Below are 21,027 nucleotides of genomic sequence, written 5' to 3' on the forward strand. Positions count from 1 at the left end.
ACCCCTCAATTTAAACCTACGTCCCCTCATGTTAGCCATCAGCATCCGAGGAAAAAGGCTATCACTGTCCACCCTATCTATTCTGCTGTTCACCTAGGTTGTGATTGACCTGAACTTCAATAATATTTACCCAAATAAACACTATATCCTTTGATACCATTACCTTTCAAAAAAAATCTAGTCGTGGAGCTTGAAATTCAAATATATCTCTAGATGTCAATCTTGGTGTCTCAGTAACTTTCTCTCTTCCCTGCATCCCCTATACGATAATAACTCAGATCTTGTCCTGACTGGTGACCCTATGCTCCTGCTCAACATCATAAATGTTTAGAAACTACTGAAAACAATAATAGTAATAATTTCATTTGTACGGGCAACTTCTGCACCTATGATGCAGAACAGTGTGCTAACCCATTGTATCACTTCCACCCTCACCCAACTCTGCTGTTCTCTGCCTTCCCATCAGGAATACCATGTTGTCTAAGGTATGTTTGTGCCTCCGGGAACTTTTAAATTTAATTGTGATTTTGATGATAGTGCCAGATGTGAAAATTATTGATGATAGTGCCAGTGGTGCCTCACAGTGCCAGGGACCTGAGTTTGATTCCACCCTTAGGCGACTGTCTTTGTTGAGTTTGCACGTTCTCCCTGTTACTGCGTGGGCTTCCTCAGGGTGCTCTTCCTCCCTCAGTCCAAAGATGTGCAAGTTAGGTGATTGGTCATGCTAAATTACCCCATAATGTTCAGGGATGTGTGGCTTTGGTGCGTTAGCCATGGGAAATGCAGGGTTACAGGGATAGGCTAGGGGGATGGGGTCTGGGTGGGATGATCTTCAAAGGGTTGGTGTGGAATTGTCGGGCCCAATGGCCTGTTTCCACGCTTGTGGGCATTCTATAACATGCTACCAAGTTTGAAAAACATTAAAGAACAATTGAGTAAATTAAAAGTGCATATTGATTAGGCAGGGAGGTTGAATGTGGAAGGCCTGTAAGTCAAAGTGGAATGAAAAAAAACTTTGTGCATAATAATTTCCACTGCTTTAAGATCCAGGAAAAAGACAGAGATAAGAAGACTGTATAATTTGTAATCATTTGGTCTAGGTTGCTTCAGCAAATTTATTCGCCTCTAGTATGTAAATAATTTCAAAGGTGTAATAGATTACTCTTGTCATTATCAGACATGAGCAGATAATGAGGATTGATAAACAATCTCTGTCAAAGGAATGCACTTCAGACCCTTAAGAATGGAAAGTTGCATCAGTTTGAATTCCTGTGATCTGAAAGCAATAGTTAACTAGGTAAGAAGAAATTATGGGCTAGGCAAACGGAGTCTGCATCACATTAAAACCTTTTTTTAATGCCTTGCTTATTATAATCCCCAGCATCACTGTCCAGCAGCTAAGAATAACTAAGTGACAAACAGTGAAATTGTTGGTCAATATGCCTTTCATACCAATGTTTATAGCCTGTGTAAGCTCTAGTCTTGGATGCAACGTGTACATTCTTGACTTGGACGTTAAGACTCCTCCCGGACTGTGTCCAGTCCGCCAGGGAGCGCCTGACCCTGCTGCTGAGGATCGAAAGTCATTTGTCAGGCAATCATGATTGATGTTCTTTACCTTGAAGACCAAATTAATCTTTGCCACCCAAATATGTATGTGACTTTTTACTTCCTCAAAAAGAAACATAGTATTTAAAGCTGCTGTTCTTTCTTTGGGCAGAATTACTGCAGATACTATTATTTCCTTGATAAGTTGAAGCTGTAAGTGTGCCATCTTAAATTTTGTTCAACCATAGCATGTAATGTACTGGTATTTTTTGAGTTTTCAGCTTTGATGAGACGGAGAGATTTTTGAAGATATCTATTAGTTTTTCCCTCCCTCATTAGATTCAACATTTTAACAAATTACCTCTCTCTCTCTTCTGGCCACTTTGCTCAAACAAATCAGACTTGAAAAAAGAGAATTTTCATCTGTGCAATTGCCTATGATTGCAAAGGAAGAGTCAGCGCTCAATCCATAACCTCTATTCCTAGTGTATGGGATTTAGGATTTGGAAGAAGCTGGTAATCCACTCCATTCGATTAACTTGCATAGTGGCAGAGAAGATCACTACCCCTGCCTCAAGTATAAAGATGTAGCAGTGGATCCAATGACTGAGTTGGTTCTGGCCTCTGAGGGCTAACACTAAGATGTTTGGAATGCTTTGGACTGTGTGAATGGCGGCCACTGTAACTTGTGACTTATTCAGAATATACCTTTATGTTCCCTCTTTTCTTGGAGCGTGGTTTCAGATGGAGCTCTAAACGTGAAGACGTTACAAATGCTGTGATTCTATAACACAGCAGTGAGGGAGTAGGAGAGAGAAAAATAACGGACAAGAGAGAATGAGCTTTACAGGGGTTTTTACTTAAACAGAGGTGCTTGACGTACAGACATAATAACACAATAAGAAGAAAGATGTGATGCAATTAGAGAAAATAGGCAAATAAATGGTATTTACAAAACACGTAATTAAACATATTAATAGTTAAATTTGTTATCTAAGCCAGAAGGCATGCTTTGAAAACCTGCAAAGCACAATAGGCTTGAGTGTCCCAAAATTCCTTTGGAGACAAAAGCAGGAGTATTGTCCATGTTGTTGGCAGATAACCTATAGAAAAGGGCTTCCAACTCCAAACACCTATCCATTCCTCCCACCATACCCAGAAAGTTAGATAAGGCCATCTTAACATTGTGTGCTGTCAGTGAGAAGATAGACTCTTGAGTTAAAGGCTGACTTTGCCAAATAAGCATTTAGGCCGGACAGTGACAACCTGTCTTTCTGAAGAGTTTGCAGTGCTTCAGTTCATGAACTGAGCTCAAATGAGCTGATCCCATCTGAGTTGCAGTAGAAATATTACAGTTGACTGTAATACATCAATGCTAAATGAGAAAAAAAAATCATTAGTGATGATAATAAGGAATCTTTACATCATGTTTACCCAGTAAGGTCACAGTGTGTCATTATTGTTTGAGCACGTGATAAGACTGAGATGTGATGATCACTGTTCAGTACCTGGATTCACCCATCAAATGTGGCCAGGTGAGTGATATGAAGTTTAAAAGCAGTCTTCATTCCTGGAACTGTGACCAACATGACAGCTAGGATTAAAACTAATTTGTCGCATGAAATTCTTTCATTTGCTATAATGCAGTTTAAAAAAAAATTACCTCTTCTTCCTCAACAGTAATAAAGACAAGACTTCAATCTCTTCAAAGAGGAGTGAATGAAGACACATACTCAGGGATAGTAGACTGTACCAGGTACTTGTTAAAGATTTGTATATTTCTGTTCAACAACACTTGCATTTATATTATGCCACTAACATAGTAGTGCATGCTATGGGGTGTTTTTCTGTGTGATGAAGAAACTGATGGCAGGATAAAGGAGGGCTTAGCCAGTGGTGGGCTCTGAGGATAATGTTAAAGGAATGCATGGATTTAGAAGGGAATTTAGGCTATGGCCAGGTAACTAAAAGGAGTTGCCTAAAGGGTAGAGGCATATGCAAGATGTAGTTGTAGAGTTCGAGATGGAGGTTGGATGGAAGCTTTTCGGGTGTGCATATGATGCCTGAGGTAGCAGGGGTTGAGCTTCTGGAGGATTTAAACAGAATATCAGACTTAAAAATTATGGTTCTGGGATGTGGATTAAAGTGAAAATATGGTGTGGGATAGAATGTGATACAACAGAGATTTGAATGATCTGAAATTTATGGAGGACTGAGGCAGGCAAGGAGAGCAGTAATTTAATCTGAAAGTTTCAAATTCTCAAAACCTGAAGTAGGAGCAGAAGCAAATATTGTTAGTTATATCAAGGTATCATTTGGAAGAAATGGATTCACGTCCAAATTGAATAGGGATTTGTGGTAATAAACTAGAATTGGAAAATAACATGAGATATTCCTGTTTACTAAAAGTTGAAGACATCTATGATAACTTGGGATGCCTGATTGGAAAGGAACCTTATTTATTGTTGTACACCAGCATGGAACCATTCCCAGTCCAGGGTAGACTGTTATGCAGACCCATCTAGATGTCATTCCTAACCTCAGGAGCAGGTGGGACTTGAATCCAGGCTTCCTGGCTCGGAGGAGGGGGGTCTGCTGTATTAGTCTTACTGTTATTTTTAATCAGTTTGCTCAGATATCTTGTGACACACCTCTGGAGCAGGTAGGATTTAAACCCAGAGCCCCTGGCTCAGAGGTAATGATGTTACCACTTCACTACAAGAGATGCCACATGGATCTGCTGTATTTTTCTTTACGCCCAGAATGCTATCATGTACAACCAAACCACAAGTCCAACCACCAAATCACCATGAATTTATGGGCCTGTTTTATGGATATTTTCTAACCGATCTGTTCAGAGATATGACAACTGTGGAGTAGATGGAGCTCAACAGCACGGCAAAGATTTGGTTTGAACACACTTGCGCACTGGGAGGCAAAACTTTGAAATGGTACCCAGCACAGGGCTTGAACCCACAGCCCTGAGATAATGAGCCTCATGGTCTGCTGGCTGAGCTAGTTGGCCACATGGGTCTGCTTCATTTTTTTTAATATCCAAAAGTGTTATCACGCACACAACTGAGCAACATTCCCGCCACCAAAATTACTGTGATTTTGTTTTTGCAGTTTTTTTTCCCCTCTTTTAACGCCTAACCACCATCGTAAGCGAGCCTGTCTTACATTTTCTAATCAACCTGTTCAGAGATGTTATTATACAGCTCTGGAGCATTAGCAGGGAGCTATTGTCTGTTGATACTAATGCTAATCAGGATTTTCTAATGTGATGGCCCCGTCAAGTTTAATTCCATGGGCCCATGACCCTAAGCAAGTTTTACTAAAATCTTCAAGCCATTATAAATGTATAGATTCATCATGCTTTATTTATCAACACTTTCTGATTGTAACCCAAAATGATTCTACTTGGATCAATGTTTACCACTAATGTTTTTAATTTGCAAGTTGATGGATGTGACTTGAAAACTTTGATAGTCGCCTGGTTAAAAAGCACTAAAAGTCCCATTGCACTGTTGATCTGACACATATGAGAAGTTGAGTATTTATGAGAAGGCATACGCATGTCAATTATCCGAGTGTGAATGATTATACTCTGCTGATGGGTGTTTGCAATTTGTTGTAGTCTGGCTGTGCATTGCCTCTGACATAATTGCCATGAATATACCAGCATATTCAGGGGCTGTTGGCCTCAGTTCAAGTCCCATCCACACCACATGAGCATAATCCCTGTGCAGGGTGATTAGAAAATATCCAGCTCTTGTAGTACAGTGGTAGTGTCCCTAGTCAGGTTCAAGTCCCACCTACCCCAGATAAGAAGAGGTGAGATTCTACAGAATACAGGCATTTGATTTAGCAGTTTTGCTGTTAAATTTCTGTACAACCGTGCTCACGATGAGGAATTTATTGGTAATGCTGTTGAGTGTCAAGAAAGAGTTGATTAGAATCTCTATCCGATGGGAGAAGGTAATAACCGGGCACTTGTACAGATTGCTGAAGAAGGGTCTAGGCCTGAAACGTCAGCCTTCTTGCTCCACTGATGCTGCTTGGCCTGCTGTGTGCATCCAGCTCTATACCGTGGTATCTCACTTGTATGGTGTAAACCATTTATTGTTCCAAGCCTGGATGTTGTTCAGTTGTTGCTGTATGCAAACATGAACCGCTTTACTCTCTGCACAAGTTGCAATTGGATTTGAACAGTCTGCAAGCCTTGCGTGCAAATCCTCATTTCTCACCTTATGTTGCAGGGAAAATCTTTCATGAACAAGTTGCTGTGGTTGAATCTGGTGAACTTTCCTGAAGGACTCTCCTAGTGATAACCTGAGGCTGAGATGATTGGCCTCCCAAGTATCACAACCATCTTTTGTGGTTGGCATAACCTCAGCCAATGGAGCATAGTCGGGTTGATGTAAAAATACCAGTTTTTCTAAAACCTTAATCAATTTCAGCCCAAATATTTCTTCAGCTGTATCCTCTTTTGCTACGAGTTTTGGAGCATCTTGTTTGTAAAAGACATGCAAAAAATTCATTTAATGCTTCAGTTGTGTTATCTAATTTGTTTAAAAAAAAAGTTATTCATGAGAAATGGATACTGCTGGCTCAGGGCCACGTATATTACGGACCCCTCATTTCCTCAAAGTTGGAGGTGAGCTGTGGCATTGAATTGCTGTACTTCTTGGAGTGGAGGTCTACCACGGTGCTGCTGGGAAGGGAGTCTGTCATGTACCCTCTTTCTCTGCCTCATCTTACTTACAATCTCTTTTGTCAATGAGGGAGCTTGTGCAGGTTTTGGATCCATCCGTACTCTTGCAGATTTGTTTCTGCATATACTTTCCATTAGCTGGTGGCCTATAAAATAGCAGCCTTATTGTTTCCTCATTTTAACCAAATAACTTCTATCCTTGACTCCTCTGTCTTCATCATTGTGGTATTCTTCTTAATCACCATTGCCTTCCAACTCATTTCTTCCTCTTCCTATCTTTCTTGAACATCTTGTGTACAAGACTGTTTAGTACATACTTCAGTGCTTTTTTTTTGAGCCAGATCAATATCAACACAACACAAACATGTTTCCGAGTGGCTCTGTTCCTGCCAGTCTTCACCAATCTTATTTACCACATGTTGTGCATTCACATACATGCACAATCAACTAAATTCAGCACTAATCATCTTCGCCCTTGCTCTGACTCCTTGTACGGGAGTGGGATGCATTCATGGGACTCATGTACTGATCTCCCTTGACTTTCTGACAGTCCTCCATTCCCTTTCTCCCTGCCATCTGTGTGGTGGGGTTGGGGTTTGGTGGTGGGGGCATGTTCAGAAGTCATGATCACAAAACTCTCTACGTGGTGGAGGCATCACCATGACATTCGCTGCTGTTCAAGCTTTAAACTGATGATGCACACGTGGTTGTCCAGGCCACCACAGAATTCTAAAATTGTTACAGCACAGATCAAAGCTGTTTACCGTATCGTGCCTGTGCAGGTTCAATTACCTAGTGCCAATTTCCTGCCTTCTCCCATATTCTTGCATACTATTTATGAGTAAATAATCATCCAGTACCCTCTTGAATGCCTCCTCCACCTTTCCCAGCAGTGCATTCCGTACCCTAACTGCTTGCTGTGAAAAAGGTTCTCTTCCCCCATCCTGGCAATGCATCACCATTAAATCTGTGACGCTTCATTCTTTCTCCTATGAGTGGGAACAATCTTTCCCTGTATACTCTATTCAGCCCACTCATGATTTTGAAAACTTCTGCCATTTGCCACTTACAGGTAGTTTTCATTTCTTTAAGGGGATATAGCTCTGCTAGCAAGGCCAGGATACATCATCCAATCCATGTTGCCCTTAACAAGGTGACAATGAGCTACAGCTTTGAACTGCTGAAGTTCATTGGGTGTCTGCATCTCGACAGTCCTGTTCAAGAGCTCCAGGATTTTAACGCAGTGTGAGGAAGAAACATTGTGATATTCCCCAGGCAGGATGCTGTATGCATTGGGGGCAGGAGTATTCCTGTTTGATGGTTAATCTTGCTCTTTGTTGTAACATTTCAGAGGACGGGTGAAGAATCAACCTCATTGCTGCCCTTGTTCTGGCATAGAGCCACAATGATAGATTTTGCTTCTCAAGGACATTAATGGACCTGATGGCTTATTTGGAACAATATGGTGATTTCATAATGACTTGTTGAGACCAGCTTTTTCTTCCAGGTTTATTTAATTATCTGGATTTAAATTCCCTAGTTGCCATTGGTGGGGTTTGAACGCATCTTAATAGATCTTTAGATTTTTACTGGAATACTAGACCACTAACATTACCACATTATTACTCTACCCAATGCAAATAACTTTTGATATATTTTGAAAAGGCTTTAGTAAAGTGTGTACTTTGATTTAGAATCAATCTTGGTAGAAACAGCTCAATGAGAGAGATTATAGTTATCACGACTGCTTTTCTTCCAAAGTTGCTGGGCTCGGTAATCCGAATTAGGCAGAGAAAATCACTATAAGGGATTTACTTTCTGACTATTATCTGACAACTGCCAATGGAAGGTGTTTGCATTTGGCTGTCGAAAGATGACGGGATCCAATATGCTTCAGTGTCTCCATTGCTGAATTGCTTATAGACGTCTTTATTACAGATTTACAAACATTGCGGAGTAACCTTACATGTGAAGAATGGCTCAGTGGAGGAAATACTAGAAAATATTTATTTCCCACAGATCTCTTGCTCCCCCCGAGATTGTAGCAAAGAAGGCAGAAGTTAGGAATGCAAAAATGTGTGAAGGTGTTAATCTCTCTACACCACAAGCTGGTATTGTGAAAGCAGACTCTGGTTGGTGTATGAGTTTTGCTGCATATGATTTTAATAAGAACTGGGGAATTTGAGAAGAAGGAGGCCATTAGGGCCCCTCAAGCCAGTTTTGCCAGTTAGGAAGTTGATGAATGATCTGATGTGACGCCCTGAGCTCCCTTCCCTGGCTGTCCTCCATAACCCTTGAAACTCTTGTCAATCAAAAATCCATTCACCAGAACCTTAAAGATATACAATGACCCAGCCTTCACTGCTCCCTGGGAAAGAGAATTTCAAACATTAACTAATCTCTTAAAACAAATTCCACCTCATCTCCATCTTCACCCGGGGGCCCTCATTTTGCAACTGTGGCCCCTAGTCCTACTTGACAACTAAAAAAAATCCTCTTGGCATTGACCTGTCAATCTCTTGCTTAATCTTACATCTTTCAAAACAACTGTTGCTCATTCTTCCAGATGCCAACGACTCCGTCTGACACTGAAGCCTTGAGGGAAGTGCCAGGCATCAGATTCCGGCTGCAGACCTGCCTAAGATTAGGGGCTCAGTTGGGTCACAGATCTCAGATATGTGTGAAACCTCCACCTTAAACTAATTTTTTGGTAATGGCCATGTTGGTCTATGGGTAGCAGGGCTCGCTGGCGTTCATGTTGGTGCTTGAATTCTTGGAACAATTCTGATTTCCTGCTTTCTTTGCTCATTTTAGGAAAATCTGGAGGAATGAAGGAGCAAGAGCTTTCCTGAAGGGAGCTTACTGCAGAGCCCTAGTCATTGCACCTCTCTTCGGCATTGCACAAGTTGTTTACTTCCTGGGAATAGCAGAGACCATGTTAGAGATGCTTCCACGTAGACGAGATTAACCTATGGAACACCTTTGCAAGACATCTAGCCTGGTTTCACAGGATTGAGTATGTCGTTCAAAGAGCACAGTTTTTGGAGTCTAACAAATTACCATCTTCCTGCTTTTTGCCTTTAATCCTTCCATCGTTGCAAAAATGAAGCTTTATTCTGCTTCTCCCAGTCATACCTAAAGACCAACAGTATTTTTTTTTGTTTCTATTTAAATTGTTAAAACTAGGAAAGAAAAAGTGTTTGTGATAAGTCAGCACCAGATAGTATAAGAATTGCTGTAATTTGTAACTCTTAAACTGGTCAGTACTGATCTGACAGTAATGTTTCTAAAGGGATCATCTCCGCACGTAGAAGAAGGACCCCTCATATCCAATCACTTAAGGTATTCAAGGAACAATAGGGGGGCTTGAATGGAGTTTCAACAGCAGAATATTGGTTAACTGGCTTGTTAATGCTAGCTTCTTTTGGTGTCTGTGCGCAGGTGCTGGGTAACTATTTTTACAGAACAAAAATGTCATATAAAGTCTGCCGTTAATGGCGCTGCCTTCAGTGTGTTGTTGGAATAACAGTTAGTTGGTCTTTTGACATTTTTGGGGGGTGAAACTCGACTTGGGCAGGTAAATAATTAGGCAGTCTTGTATTGACATCTTATCCTGTTCTATCGATATCAATGGAATTGGATACGGGCAAGGCATTTAGTGGCCGAAATGACATGATAGTACCTGCCTGCTGTGGCCTACCCAAGGCGAGTTTTGCCTCCCCACCTCACCGGGTGTGTGGGTATTCACGGATTTGAATCCAAGCAAATTGGAAATGCAGTCGGGTGTCAAGAAAGTCTACATGCGTGCCAAGCAAAATGTGGAGTGAATCGTACTCAGTGACTGGTGGCAGTGAACTTGCATTGGTTTGTATGAGCCGGGCCATCTGGGAAGGTGCAGGCAGAATATGTGCTGATTAATTTGAAATTACCCTTGATCACTTTTGCGCTTGGCTGCTGAGTTGTACTGAGTGCAGTGCAGGCTACCTCTGTTGAAGCTGCACAAAGAGTTGATGATGTGGTGCAGTGACATAATTTGACCCCAGTACAATCTTATTGCAGGCATGCAAAGGCTATCTTTGGTGACCCTGTTTGGCCGACTGGTCGTTCCCCTTTTATTTCATCCCCAAAAAAATACGCAGAATCATTGAGACTGCTGTACATGGCTTGTGAGTACCTGTCACATCTGGTATTACTTTAACTTGCCTATGTTATCAGAGCAAGCACCTACTTTCGATTCAACATTAGAATCCATAAGTCAAATACAGAATACAGGATACAGTATCTGGTTTACAGGCAACTGTATTGTTGTTAGAAGTAATTAGGAAATGACCACAAAAACGCTTTTAACATTGTATAGAAACCTGCATGCTATGGTCTTCATTCACATTTCTAACTTGGTAATAAAACTGCTCCATGTTGACCATGTCTGCCCAGCAGCCACCGGTAGACCATTCGTGTGTGTTATGGTTTAAATGTTTTCTCCATTGCAACCTTTATTTAGAAAGAAAAAACCTCTTTGTCACGGCTCAAAGGGACATTGTGCAAATGTTTCTGAGGTCTACCACTTTACGTTACTCAAATCCTGGCTATACCATGGTAGTGATTCTAGGGTTTAAGCAGATAAGAAACTGCTGAAACTTTGTTCTCAAGGGTTTTGTCATGTTTGAAATAGTGCCTGGCAATCTACTGCTTTGACATCTGATCTCTTTCATCTGCTGAGCCTTCAGCCAGCTCATTTGTTTAAAATTACGCTGCTGTACAGTGCAATGAGAGAAGAGGTTTCTTGATATATGTATTGTCATTCGCACTGCTTGTAGTCAATAGAAAGAAGATTCACGGGTACAATACACATAGGTTTAGTATGGGAAAATCTTTTTCTTTTCCTTAAAAGAAGAGTAGTATTTTTATAAAGAAGACAATTTCTTCAAATCAGTAAACACCAAATCCTTTCAGAGCGATGGCTTTAAAATCCATGTTGCGATCCCTTTAGAATCATGAAGGTAAAGTTCTGCGTTTTTTTAAACTGCATTACTACTTATGCCTAGATTTTATCAGTATTACTTGATCTCATATGCCCATGGCTTGAGGATTATAGTCCCTGTCTTTTTTGGAGGTGCTGTGTTTTAACTGTGTTTCAGTTACCAATGAAATTGTATACTTATAGGCTGTTCAAGGATTTGAGGTCAGTGTTTGATTGTTTGGAAGTATTGAGCACACTTGAGATAAGGACCATTAAATCCACTAAAGGATTTCTGCCATTTTTGAGCTTAAAGGCTGAAGGTCTTCCCATATGCCTGACACAGATAAAAGGAAAATCTGTGGGAGGACCGGACAGTGCAAAAAATAACACTGCTGCCTCATACCAGGGGGTGAGAGTTTAAATCTGGTTTACGTATCTCTGGTTTTTAAGGGCCCAATGCAAAATGAGTTTGGGTCGCCTCTAAAAACTGCTGTTTATTGATGCTAAACTGCCAATCTCACCAAGATTCGAAGGGCTGTCTGATACAGGAAGTGGGGCAACCTTATGCTGGTCCAATAGGGAGCCCTTTTCACAGATTATTACTGCGCATACGTAATGATATATTTCATGTCTTGCCCGCATGTTTCACCTCAATAAACAAGAAAAACCTGGACATTGAAAGTTTCCCTCCAAGGAATTCAGATTAAGTTAATCAGATTCTGATTGAAATATTTTTTGGACTCCACTATGAAATTCCATGACAATGAAGCACTCCAAAAAGCCCCATGGTACTTCCAGACTAAGACACTGGTGTGTATTAAGAATTATTGGACAAACTTTACCCAGTGCGGCATTCTGGATTATAACAGATCATGTGTTTACTCCACAAGCCAGTCTCTCAATTAAATGCTAGAACTTTTGCTTTACCTTAATTCCTGCTTGGGAGCAGTTAGATATTATGGACCTCATAGCTGACCTGAGAATCCACTGAATAAATTATAATTGCTGGAGATCTAAATGTTCTTTAGGATTTCCAATTTGAGTCCTAAGGAGAGTATGGAAGAGAAGCTGATTCATGTGTCACAGGCCCTGTTGTGTGCTATTCCTTGCTATGATTTTTAATGTAGTCCACATATTTGTATCCTGAGCTCTGTCACTCCCTTAATTTCCTTTCGCCTGGAAGGCTGATGAGTATACTCTGCACTTCTGGACCTCTCCATTAGGCAGGTTCACATATCTAACACTAAGAATGAATAAATCATACATATATACATAAACATTTCGCTCACCTAAACCTCAACCAAGGTTAATTAGATCTTAAGCATCAGCTCTTTCACTGAGGATCGTGGTCTTTTCTGAGAACTGCAGGATGAATTTGTGGCTGTTGCTTCACTTTGCATCAAAACTGGTGAGTGATATAGTACACAACTAGTTCTTGCATTTCTGTGTACCTGTGTCCTTGTTTTGTAAAGTAGTAACTGGTGGGAACAATCCATAATTTTATTTTTGAACTAGAATTCTTTTTTAGATCAGTTCCTTTATTAATTGCTCATTATTTTTGTTACCACTGTAATAATGCAAATTGGAATATCACAAGTGTAAAATGTTGCTAATTTAAATAACTTTATACCTCATATTCTGAGCTTCTTAAGAATTATTGCTAGATTTATTTGGAAAATACAGTATTTCCTAAAGTGTTGTTTTACATAAAGCTATTGGTTATTGTTAGATTATTACATTTTTTTGGTTCATCCTTCATTTTGAAAGGAAAGCACATTTGTTGGGATTGGTTTGGGTCCGCACTAAAGTTAGTTAATTGATGTTTTGCTGAATTCATTATCTGGAGGTTCGTTGGATAAGTGAGTCAAGGTTTAGGGCCCATCCGCTTTCAGATAGCAACAATTTTATATCTCAAAAGCTCTGCTAATAGTACCAGTGATAGAAATGATTCTGGAGGTTTGCATTGTTGAGTAGATGAGGCCAATTTCCTTAGAGTTTGGAAGGTAAAGACGTGAACTCATTAAAACCTATAAAAATCTTGAGGAGCTTGCCAGAATAAGTGCTGTGAGAATGTTTCTTCTGACAAAGTGGTCTAAAGCATCGCAGTATGAGATTGAAGGAGCCAGCTACTTGTGACTGAGATGAGACATTTCATCATTGAGTTGTGATTTTTTTTTAGCCTTTTCTACCCTAGATTCTCAGTCACTGATTATATTCAAGTCCAACATTAATAGGTTTTGAACACTAACGAAATTGAGGAACGTGCACATAGTGCAGTTTGTTCAGGCAGAAGTTCAGCCATGATCTTATTGAGTGATGAAACAGGCTTGTAGAACTGAATGGCCCATTGCTGCTCCTATTTCTAATGGGAACTGAATTCTAAATGTGATATTGGAGTTTGCTTGGCATTGTCCCAGAGATATGGTTTGTTCTTATCCATTTATCCATTATAGTATGTAATGTTGAGCAGCGAATCTAAACTGTGAGCATCAATGCCAATCAGATTGATTACCAGCGCAGAAATGAGTCACTTGGCTCCATTGATCAATGTCAGTGTTGGTCCTCCATCTAAGTCTCAATTGACCTCTTCTCAGCATCTTGCTCAATCCCCTTGATTTCCTGGATGCAACAAGACTCTCCTAGATATAGCAATGTCTTCCAACCACTCCATATAACAGAGAGTTCCATCCTCTTCACTCTTGAGTTGAGTCATACCTTCTAAATTCATCACTTGACATATTGGTAGCTGATTTGCACTGATGGCTCATTGCTCTGGATTGAATTTTTGTTAGTCACAGGATATGTGCTTACGGCCAACAGCATTGCCATGTAGGGCACCAGCAACATGCATGCAGATTAGTTGCAGGGCTGTTTTGTGTGTGGTGTGGGGATCGGTGGGAAGATTTGAAACTAGCCCCCTACAATTCAGAGTAAAGGCCAAAATGCTGGAAGATTCTGACCTGGGACAGTTAGACTTTGTGAAAGTTTTGGCTTGTGATTGTGCAGCAAGCTCACAATGCAGTGGGCACATTAAGAACATCAACAACACTGTTCATGTATGTATCAATAGGGTGGATACCAATTTTCCATTCCAGTCAACTATCAATCAGGCCAGTGCCACTTACGATGTTGCAGTGGCAGGTGTTAGTCTATATCCACAAAGAACATGACAATTTTTTTCTCTGAAGAAGAATGCTGTTTCAAGCCCAACTTTTATTTATTTTAGCTCCCACAATGTCATAGTATTTTTGTATTTCCATTATGTATTTGAAACACCCAAAGTTTACCCTGATCATAGATCCTTCCACCTATTGTCATTTCAGTGCCACCCTTAATTTGTCTATGCTACATCACGATCTACAGAGTGAGAGTGGTTTCACCTTCCAGTGAACTGCAGGATCAGGGCAAGTGCAGAGCACACTTCCATGCCTAACTCTGGGGCACAGGATACTTGAACCCCAAGCTACTCTCAGTAACGGGTGACTCTAACGGTTGACCATAACGGTTATCGTCAAATACTTTTAAAAAACAATCTAAGTTCACTAATATAATAAAATGTGAGGCTGGATGAACGCAGCAGGCCCAGCAGCATCTCAGGAGCAAATCCAGCATCTGCAGTTCCCATTATCACTAAGTTCACTAATGCCTTTTAGGGAAGGAAACCTACTGTCCTTCTCCAGTCTGGTTTAATTTTGACTTCTGCCCCACAACAGTTTGTTGAACCAAAGTTGCCCTCTGTAATGGCCTAGGAAGCCACTCCATTCCAGGACACTTGGGGATGAGTGACAGAAACAGATTTTGCTGGCCACGTTTGGGTTGCGTGGGAGAACTGTTAACTTTTAAAATATTTTAAAGTTTTTAAACTTTATTCCATCTGTTCCCACCAGGCAAGACGGGATGTGTCACTTTTTCAGCGTATGTGCACCTTGCCATTTTGCACAGTCGCTGGTCAGTAGCACTCATGCTCTCTTTTTCTCCAATTAATTGATTGAAACAAGTAGGGCTGCACTGCTGCTCCAAAGAACCGGGGGCCTGGGTTCGATTCCAGAGTTTGCACATTCTCCCTGTGTCTGCATGCATTTCCTCCCACAGTCCAAAGATGTACAGATTAGGTGGATTGGATTTAGTAAATTGTCCTGTAGTATCAAGGAAAGTGCAGGCTGGGGGGGGGATTAGCCATGGGAGATGTGCGCTTACCGAAATACAATGGGTGCTGTTTGGATGGTTATCAGAGGATGGTATGCATTTGAAGCCTAAAAAATTCTGCTCTGCCTAATTTACACTAATACCTTGAAGTGCAACAATAAAAGCATCAAAAACCTTAAACAAATCACTACATGTATTAGCAGCAAGGATTCCGATGCATCTACAGTTGAGGAGCTCTCCAAGAGAAAATGCTGAGTGATATCCTTTGCCTTAAACTGACACAGATTTTGTTTTAATTCTGAAATTATAGTTAGTATTATTTCGCTTCTGGTGGGACCAGACCTCATTGGTCCTGCACTCCCAAGGGTGTCACACAAGTGACCAGTGTCTTTCTGACACTGCTATCTAAATTCTGGTTCCAGAACATTATTTTATCAGATGTTGAATTGTCCTGTGATAATTGATAGGAAAACACAAGCTCACTGAGAACTGCAGGAGATGGACAAATAGTTCATACGCTATGTCCCTTCTAAGCTGCATGGCCACACACCAGCTGGGACACTCTATGCACGTCGATTGGTGTGTTGATGAACAGTTTCTGCTTTCTGAAGCCCTTGCCATGCATGGTCCTCAGAGGTCCGCACGTCAGCAAAAAAACCCCAAAGGGAACATAGGTCATGAGTGGTCTTTAAATTACATCACTATGGTCCCAACCTGTCAATTTATTTCCCACCCTGAATTTATCCTTGAGAGCTGCCTTCCTGAATATATTGGCTTGTGAGCAAGGTTCAGAATCAACTACAACGATGTACCATATCGGCAATTACATATCGCATTGGAATCACGTATAGGCCAGACCAGATAAAAATGACAAAGTTCCTCCCTTAAAGATACTAGTGAAGCAAGTTTATTTTTACAACAATCCAGTTGTCTCAAGGTAACTGTTACTGATGCTAACTTTTTATTCCAGATTTATTTAATCAATACATCAAATGGAGCATCATTTTTGCAGCCCTACAGTTTTTGTGTCCAAATTCTGCTGCATCTTGTTGTATCCAGAAGAATGAACACTTTTGAATTGTATGCAAATTTAAATTGGTTAGTGTTTCATTAGGTCCAGTGTTTGTATTTTCTCATTTTGCCCATTTGCCCATGAACAAGCAGGTAGTCTGAGAGTTAGGTCTGGATTTTCTTTATTCATTAACAGGATGAGGGAGTCGCTGACCAGGCAGTATTTATTGCCCATCCCTAATTGCCCAGAGGAAGTTAAGAGTAAACCACATTGCTGTGGCTCTGGACTCTCACGTAGGCCAGACCAGGTAAGGGTGCCGGTTCTATGCCTAAAGGACATTGTTGAACCAGATGGGTTATTCCAATAATTGACAATGGATTCATGGTCACCATTTGATTTTTAAGTCCAGATATTTTGTTTTATTGCTGTGACAGGATTCTAACCCAGGTCCCCAGAATGTTATCTGCGTCTCTGGATTAACAGTCCAATGATAATGCCACTAGGCCATCAACTCCCCATAGGTCTGGATTCATAACACTGGTTTTCAGGACTCCTTGTCATAATTAGTGAGTTTCCTGTTTCCTTTGTTGCTTACTGAATTTATGTGGAGGAGCGAGCATGGTCTAAAATGGGCCACTTTAGTTCCTTTGATAACAAGGTGTGGAGCTGATGAACACAGCAGGCCAAGCAACATCTTAGGAGCAGGAAAGCTGACTTTTTGGGCCTAGACCCTTCATCAGAAAAGCTAGGCCTGAAACTTTCCTGTCAGCTTTCCTGCTCCTAAGATGCTGCTTGGCCTGCTGTGTTCGTCCAACTCCACACCTTGTTATCGCGGATTCTCCAGCAATTCCTATTATCTCTGATACAGTTTAGTTCCTTTATTGAGTTGGTACTGTTTGACAACAAAAAAAATTGTTGAGCAATAGCTGATAATTTATTATTGAATGCTTTGATAACTGAAGAGTTAAACTCAAGTTGGATGAACTGAGCTTATATAAATATTAACCACAATAACAGTTCAAAATCTGATAATTGTAAGTCACAGTACCTGTGTTGTCTTGGATTTGTGAAGTTTGAATGGAACTGAGAGAATCTTGCAGATGATGGGACTACTGTTGGGACAAAGTTGTAAAACTGATCTTACGGCACACATCAGGAACTGGATCAAATTTAGGTGAAGTGGATCAATTTTAAATGTTGTGTTGTCTGAGAAATGAATGTGTTTCAGACTTGTAGCTGTTGTCGACACTTGTGATATTGGCTTGAGTTTGTTCCTCACTATAGTTGTATGAAAATAAATCATGTACTTTTGTCGGTAAAGTGTCATTTGCTTAATGCTTATACAAAGTACTGTGTGATTTCTATGCTAGTGCACTTGGTATCATGAAAAATGAATGTAATTAAGAACCCAATCAGATCTTGTTTCATCAGAAAATTTCATTTGTTGCAATCCTCTGTAATTTATGCAATATCTTTGAACTGAACTAGCAGCATTTGCAAAGTGAGCTTAGTGATATACGTGTTGGCGTTAATATTTTTGTTGGGGAGAGTCGTCTGGGGCAAGTATGATGACTCACTACTTATATATATGTTTTACATGCAGCAGCCACTAGCCCATTAAAAGTCGTCCTTGGTGATTATTTTCAGACACAATTTTGTTTTTCTGTTGCAGCATGGAGAACACACTCAGCGTCTGTGTGAGAAACATGTTTGCATGCATGTTATCTGTAGTGAAACTCCAGTGTAGTAGTGCAGGAGTGTTACCTGTACATTGTTTTGGATGCAATATTAACCTGGGGCATCACGCCCCAGCAACCTGCGTTGCCTGTAACATAGTGTTTTTATTCACTGTTTAAAATCTCCCCTTGGTATTTAAAGACGCTGTGTGACTAACACCACCAAGAGAAAGCAAACTAATGGCTTGTTTGCCATCCTGTGATTTTGTGGGTGGGGTGGGTGGGGTGGTGCTGCAGAATTACATATTAAGTCTTTTTGCAAAGTGTAATGATTTGGGGAAGCAATTTGTGATGTTTGAATTACATGCTAAGGTGCTATACCAATGCATGTCTGTCTTTTTCTCACTTTGTAAATTTTCTTCTGGACTGCTCCCAAATGATTCACTAAGAAAAGGACAGTACATCATGAATGCAGTGGGAGGGGAATGGAGGGACCTCCATCATACTCCATTAGTTGACAGTAATGGGATTGTGTTAAATGAGCAAAACTATTATCTTTAAATAATCAGAATATTTAACCTGAATTTAGACAAATTTTAAAAGAGCAATTGTTTTTAAACAAAGAAGTTCAAGGTGCGAATTTATTGACAGTTTATTATTATTCTGGCGAGGGCAATACCCTGTTGTATTTTAGCATGGGCTTAAGAACCTAGCAGGTTGGGAGTGAGGCAGTTATTTACAAAGCAGCCTCTAAGTTTGAAGGTTCACTCTAGATTAAATTAACTAATGTAAAATATGCAACATTTTAGCATTGGTTTTATATGTTTAAACATTAGGGAATAAAGTAAAATTCAGACATTTATTGCTGAACACAACTTGAAATCAAGTTCTGAACGTAATGTCATACTTTCAAAGATTCAAGATTCCTTGTTTTTCTGTTCAAAATCCTGAACCAAGGGTTTTTTTTTAAAAGAAATTCTTAAAATATTCAGCAAATGGATGATCTAGCAGATGATCTTGTGATTCCACAAAGAGCAAAAAGGTAAATTAATGAATGACATAATCACAGGAAACAGTCAGATTGGTGGTTTGGAAGAGGACTGCATTAGGCAGTCCTGGGGTATAATCAAAGTCTGATCCTATGGCCATTGTAACTTGAAGTACTTGTCATGAGTTCTGAAAAAGTTTGACACTGACAGTTTAGATTGAAAGCTTATTTCAAAATTGAATTAGTAGATAATATTTGAAGAAAGGTTAATCGAGGATATTTAACAATCCTGCATCACTAAACACTAGCTCCTTAATGATGTATAAATGTGTGCAATTTGTAATTGTTTATTTTAAAATGTAATGGAAATATGTGCTGAACAATGTGTGCAAGGATATGGTTAAAAATATATTTTTATGTATTTGCCCACTATTGCAGAATAATGGTAATAATCCCCTGCAAATCATGGGTTTGCCATGTTTTAATTCCTGCTGTTATGGTAAGACCTTTCCTTAATTAGCGTTTTCAAAGAATTTAGAGCTCACTTATTCTTGTGCTTATTGTTCTGAGCAGCACGTGCTCCCTCAACTAGATTTTTTAAAAATAAATGGATGCTTAAAATAATGGTATTTTCTGAAGTCTATGAAAATGTGAAATCTTTTCCTCAACAGTGGGTTGTTTAAATGCAATTTTAATTAATTTCCAAAGTTCACCTGCTGTGATGTGCAAAATATTGTGAGTTGCTGTTATGTGAGGTGAAGCCTGGTACACGGCATTCAGTAGCTGCTGCATAATGGCACTGTTTAAATTTGTAAATGGATCTGTATTAAAAGAATCATTGAACTGTGTAATTTATGTCACGTGGCAAATAATAAAGGTTACTGAGAGCAGTCGCTCACTTGGATCAGTTTCTGCCTTATCTCTTTCATTCTTATTCTTAAGGAGGGACAATATGTCAACTTGGCTAACACTTTTGGGTCAACTGGCTGATGATTCTGTGCAATTCTAATCAAGTTCTACATTCAGACTAACCAAGTCCATGTCTGCATATTGTTTCAATGGGATGGACTTTAAATCTGCCATAGCACCGTTGATACAGATGCTATGCCTTTGATGCAACATTAAAATAAACCACTCTCAAGACCCTACAGGAACTGCAGATGACTTTCAGAGATGGGTAAGGATGGTATCTGAATGTGGAAAAACCAGTTGTAAGGATATTAAGAAAACCTGAGAAAGGAAATGTAGGAATAGCTGGGGATCTGGATCTCAGTAAGCGAATGGGAAACAAAGAAAAGGAACTTAGCAAGGGGCTAGTGGAGAAATTAAGAAGGAATCTATCAAGATGGGGTGAGATTGAATGAATTCAGAAGAACAGCTGAAACTGTACAGAGCTTCAGTGAGACCACGCCTGAAATACTGTGTTGAGTTCTGGCTGCCATACCTGAGGAAAAACGCACAAGAGTTCATCAAGTTAAACCCCTGGAATGAGTCAGAGACCTGAGGTTAAATTGAGAGCAATGGGTTTATATTCTCTAGACCAAAGAAAAACCAAAAAACTGCAGGTGTTGGAAATCAGAAACAAAAACAAAAATTGCTGACAAAAACTCAGCAGGTCTGACAGCTTCTGTGGAGAGAAAGCAAAGTTTATATTTTGGATCCATTGACCCTTGACTTAGGGATTAGTGAGTCTTATGACTGTCCCAGACAGTCATCTTGTTCCTTATGTTTTTAATTGTTCGAAACAGAAATTTCATACATTCAAAGCACAGACTGTTTGAATACTAAACTGTTTATAGATGTTAGCAAAATGATTCCTGGCTGTAATTGCAGTACTGACCAAATTTGTAATGCCAGTACAGACACTGATGAGATACTGGCAAATCACTGGCAGTCGAACAAGATTTGCCTTGTCACTAGCTCAGTTGAAAAGATATATGTGGTGCTTGTCAAATGCAAAAATGCCAAATGATCCCCCAAGTT

At 40.0% G+C, this 21,027-nt stretch overlaps 1 protein-coding gene across 3 annotated transcripts in view; it reads left to right on the plus strand.

Moving 5' to 3' along the window:
* The window catches only part of slc25a22a (solute carrier family 25 member 22a), a 125,645-nt gene extending 105,694 nt beyond the window's left edge, over positions 1–19,951 (plus strand). For all 3 annotated transcript variants that reach the window (XM_059651904.1, XM_059651905.1, XM_048546101.2), the window contains 2 exons: positions 3,229–3,304; positions 9,077–19,951. In XM_059651904.1, coding sequence (XP_059507887.1) covers positions 3,229–3,304; positions 9,077–9,230 — 230 coding nt within the window. In that variant the 3' untranslated portion in view covers positions 9,231–19,951. The remainder of the gene's footprint in view (positions 1–3,228; positions 3,305–9,076) is intronic.
* The last annotated feature ends 1,076 nt before the right edge of the window (positions 19,952–21,027 follow it).

This window comes from Stegostoma tigrinum, chromosome 17 (genome assembly GCF_030684315.1).
Source record: "Stegostoma tigrinum isolate sSteTig4 chromosome 17, sSteTig4.hap1, whole genome shotgun sequence".
In the NCBI taxonomy this organism is placed as follows: Eukaryota; Metazoa; Chordata; class Chondrichthyes; order Orectolobiformes; family Stegostomatidae; genus Stegostoma; species Stegostoma tigrinum.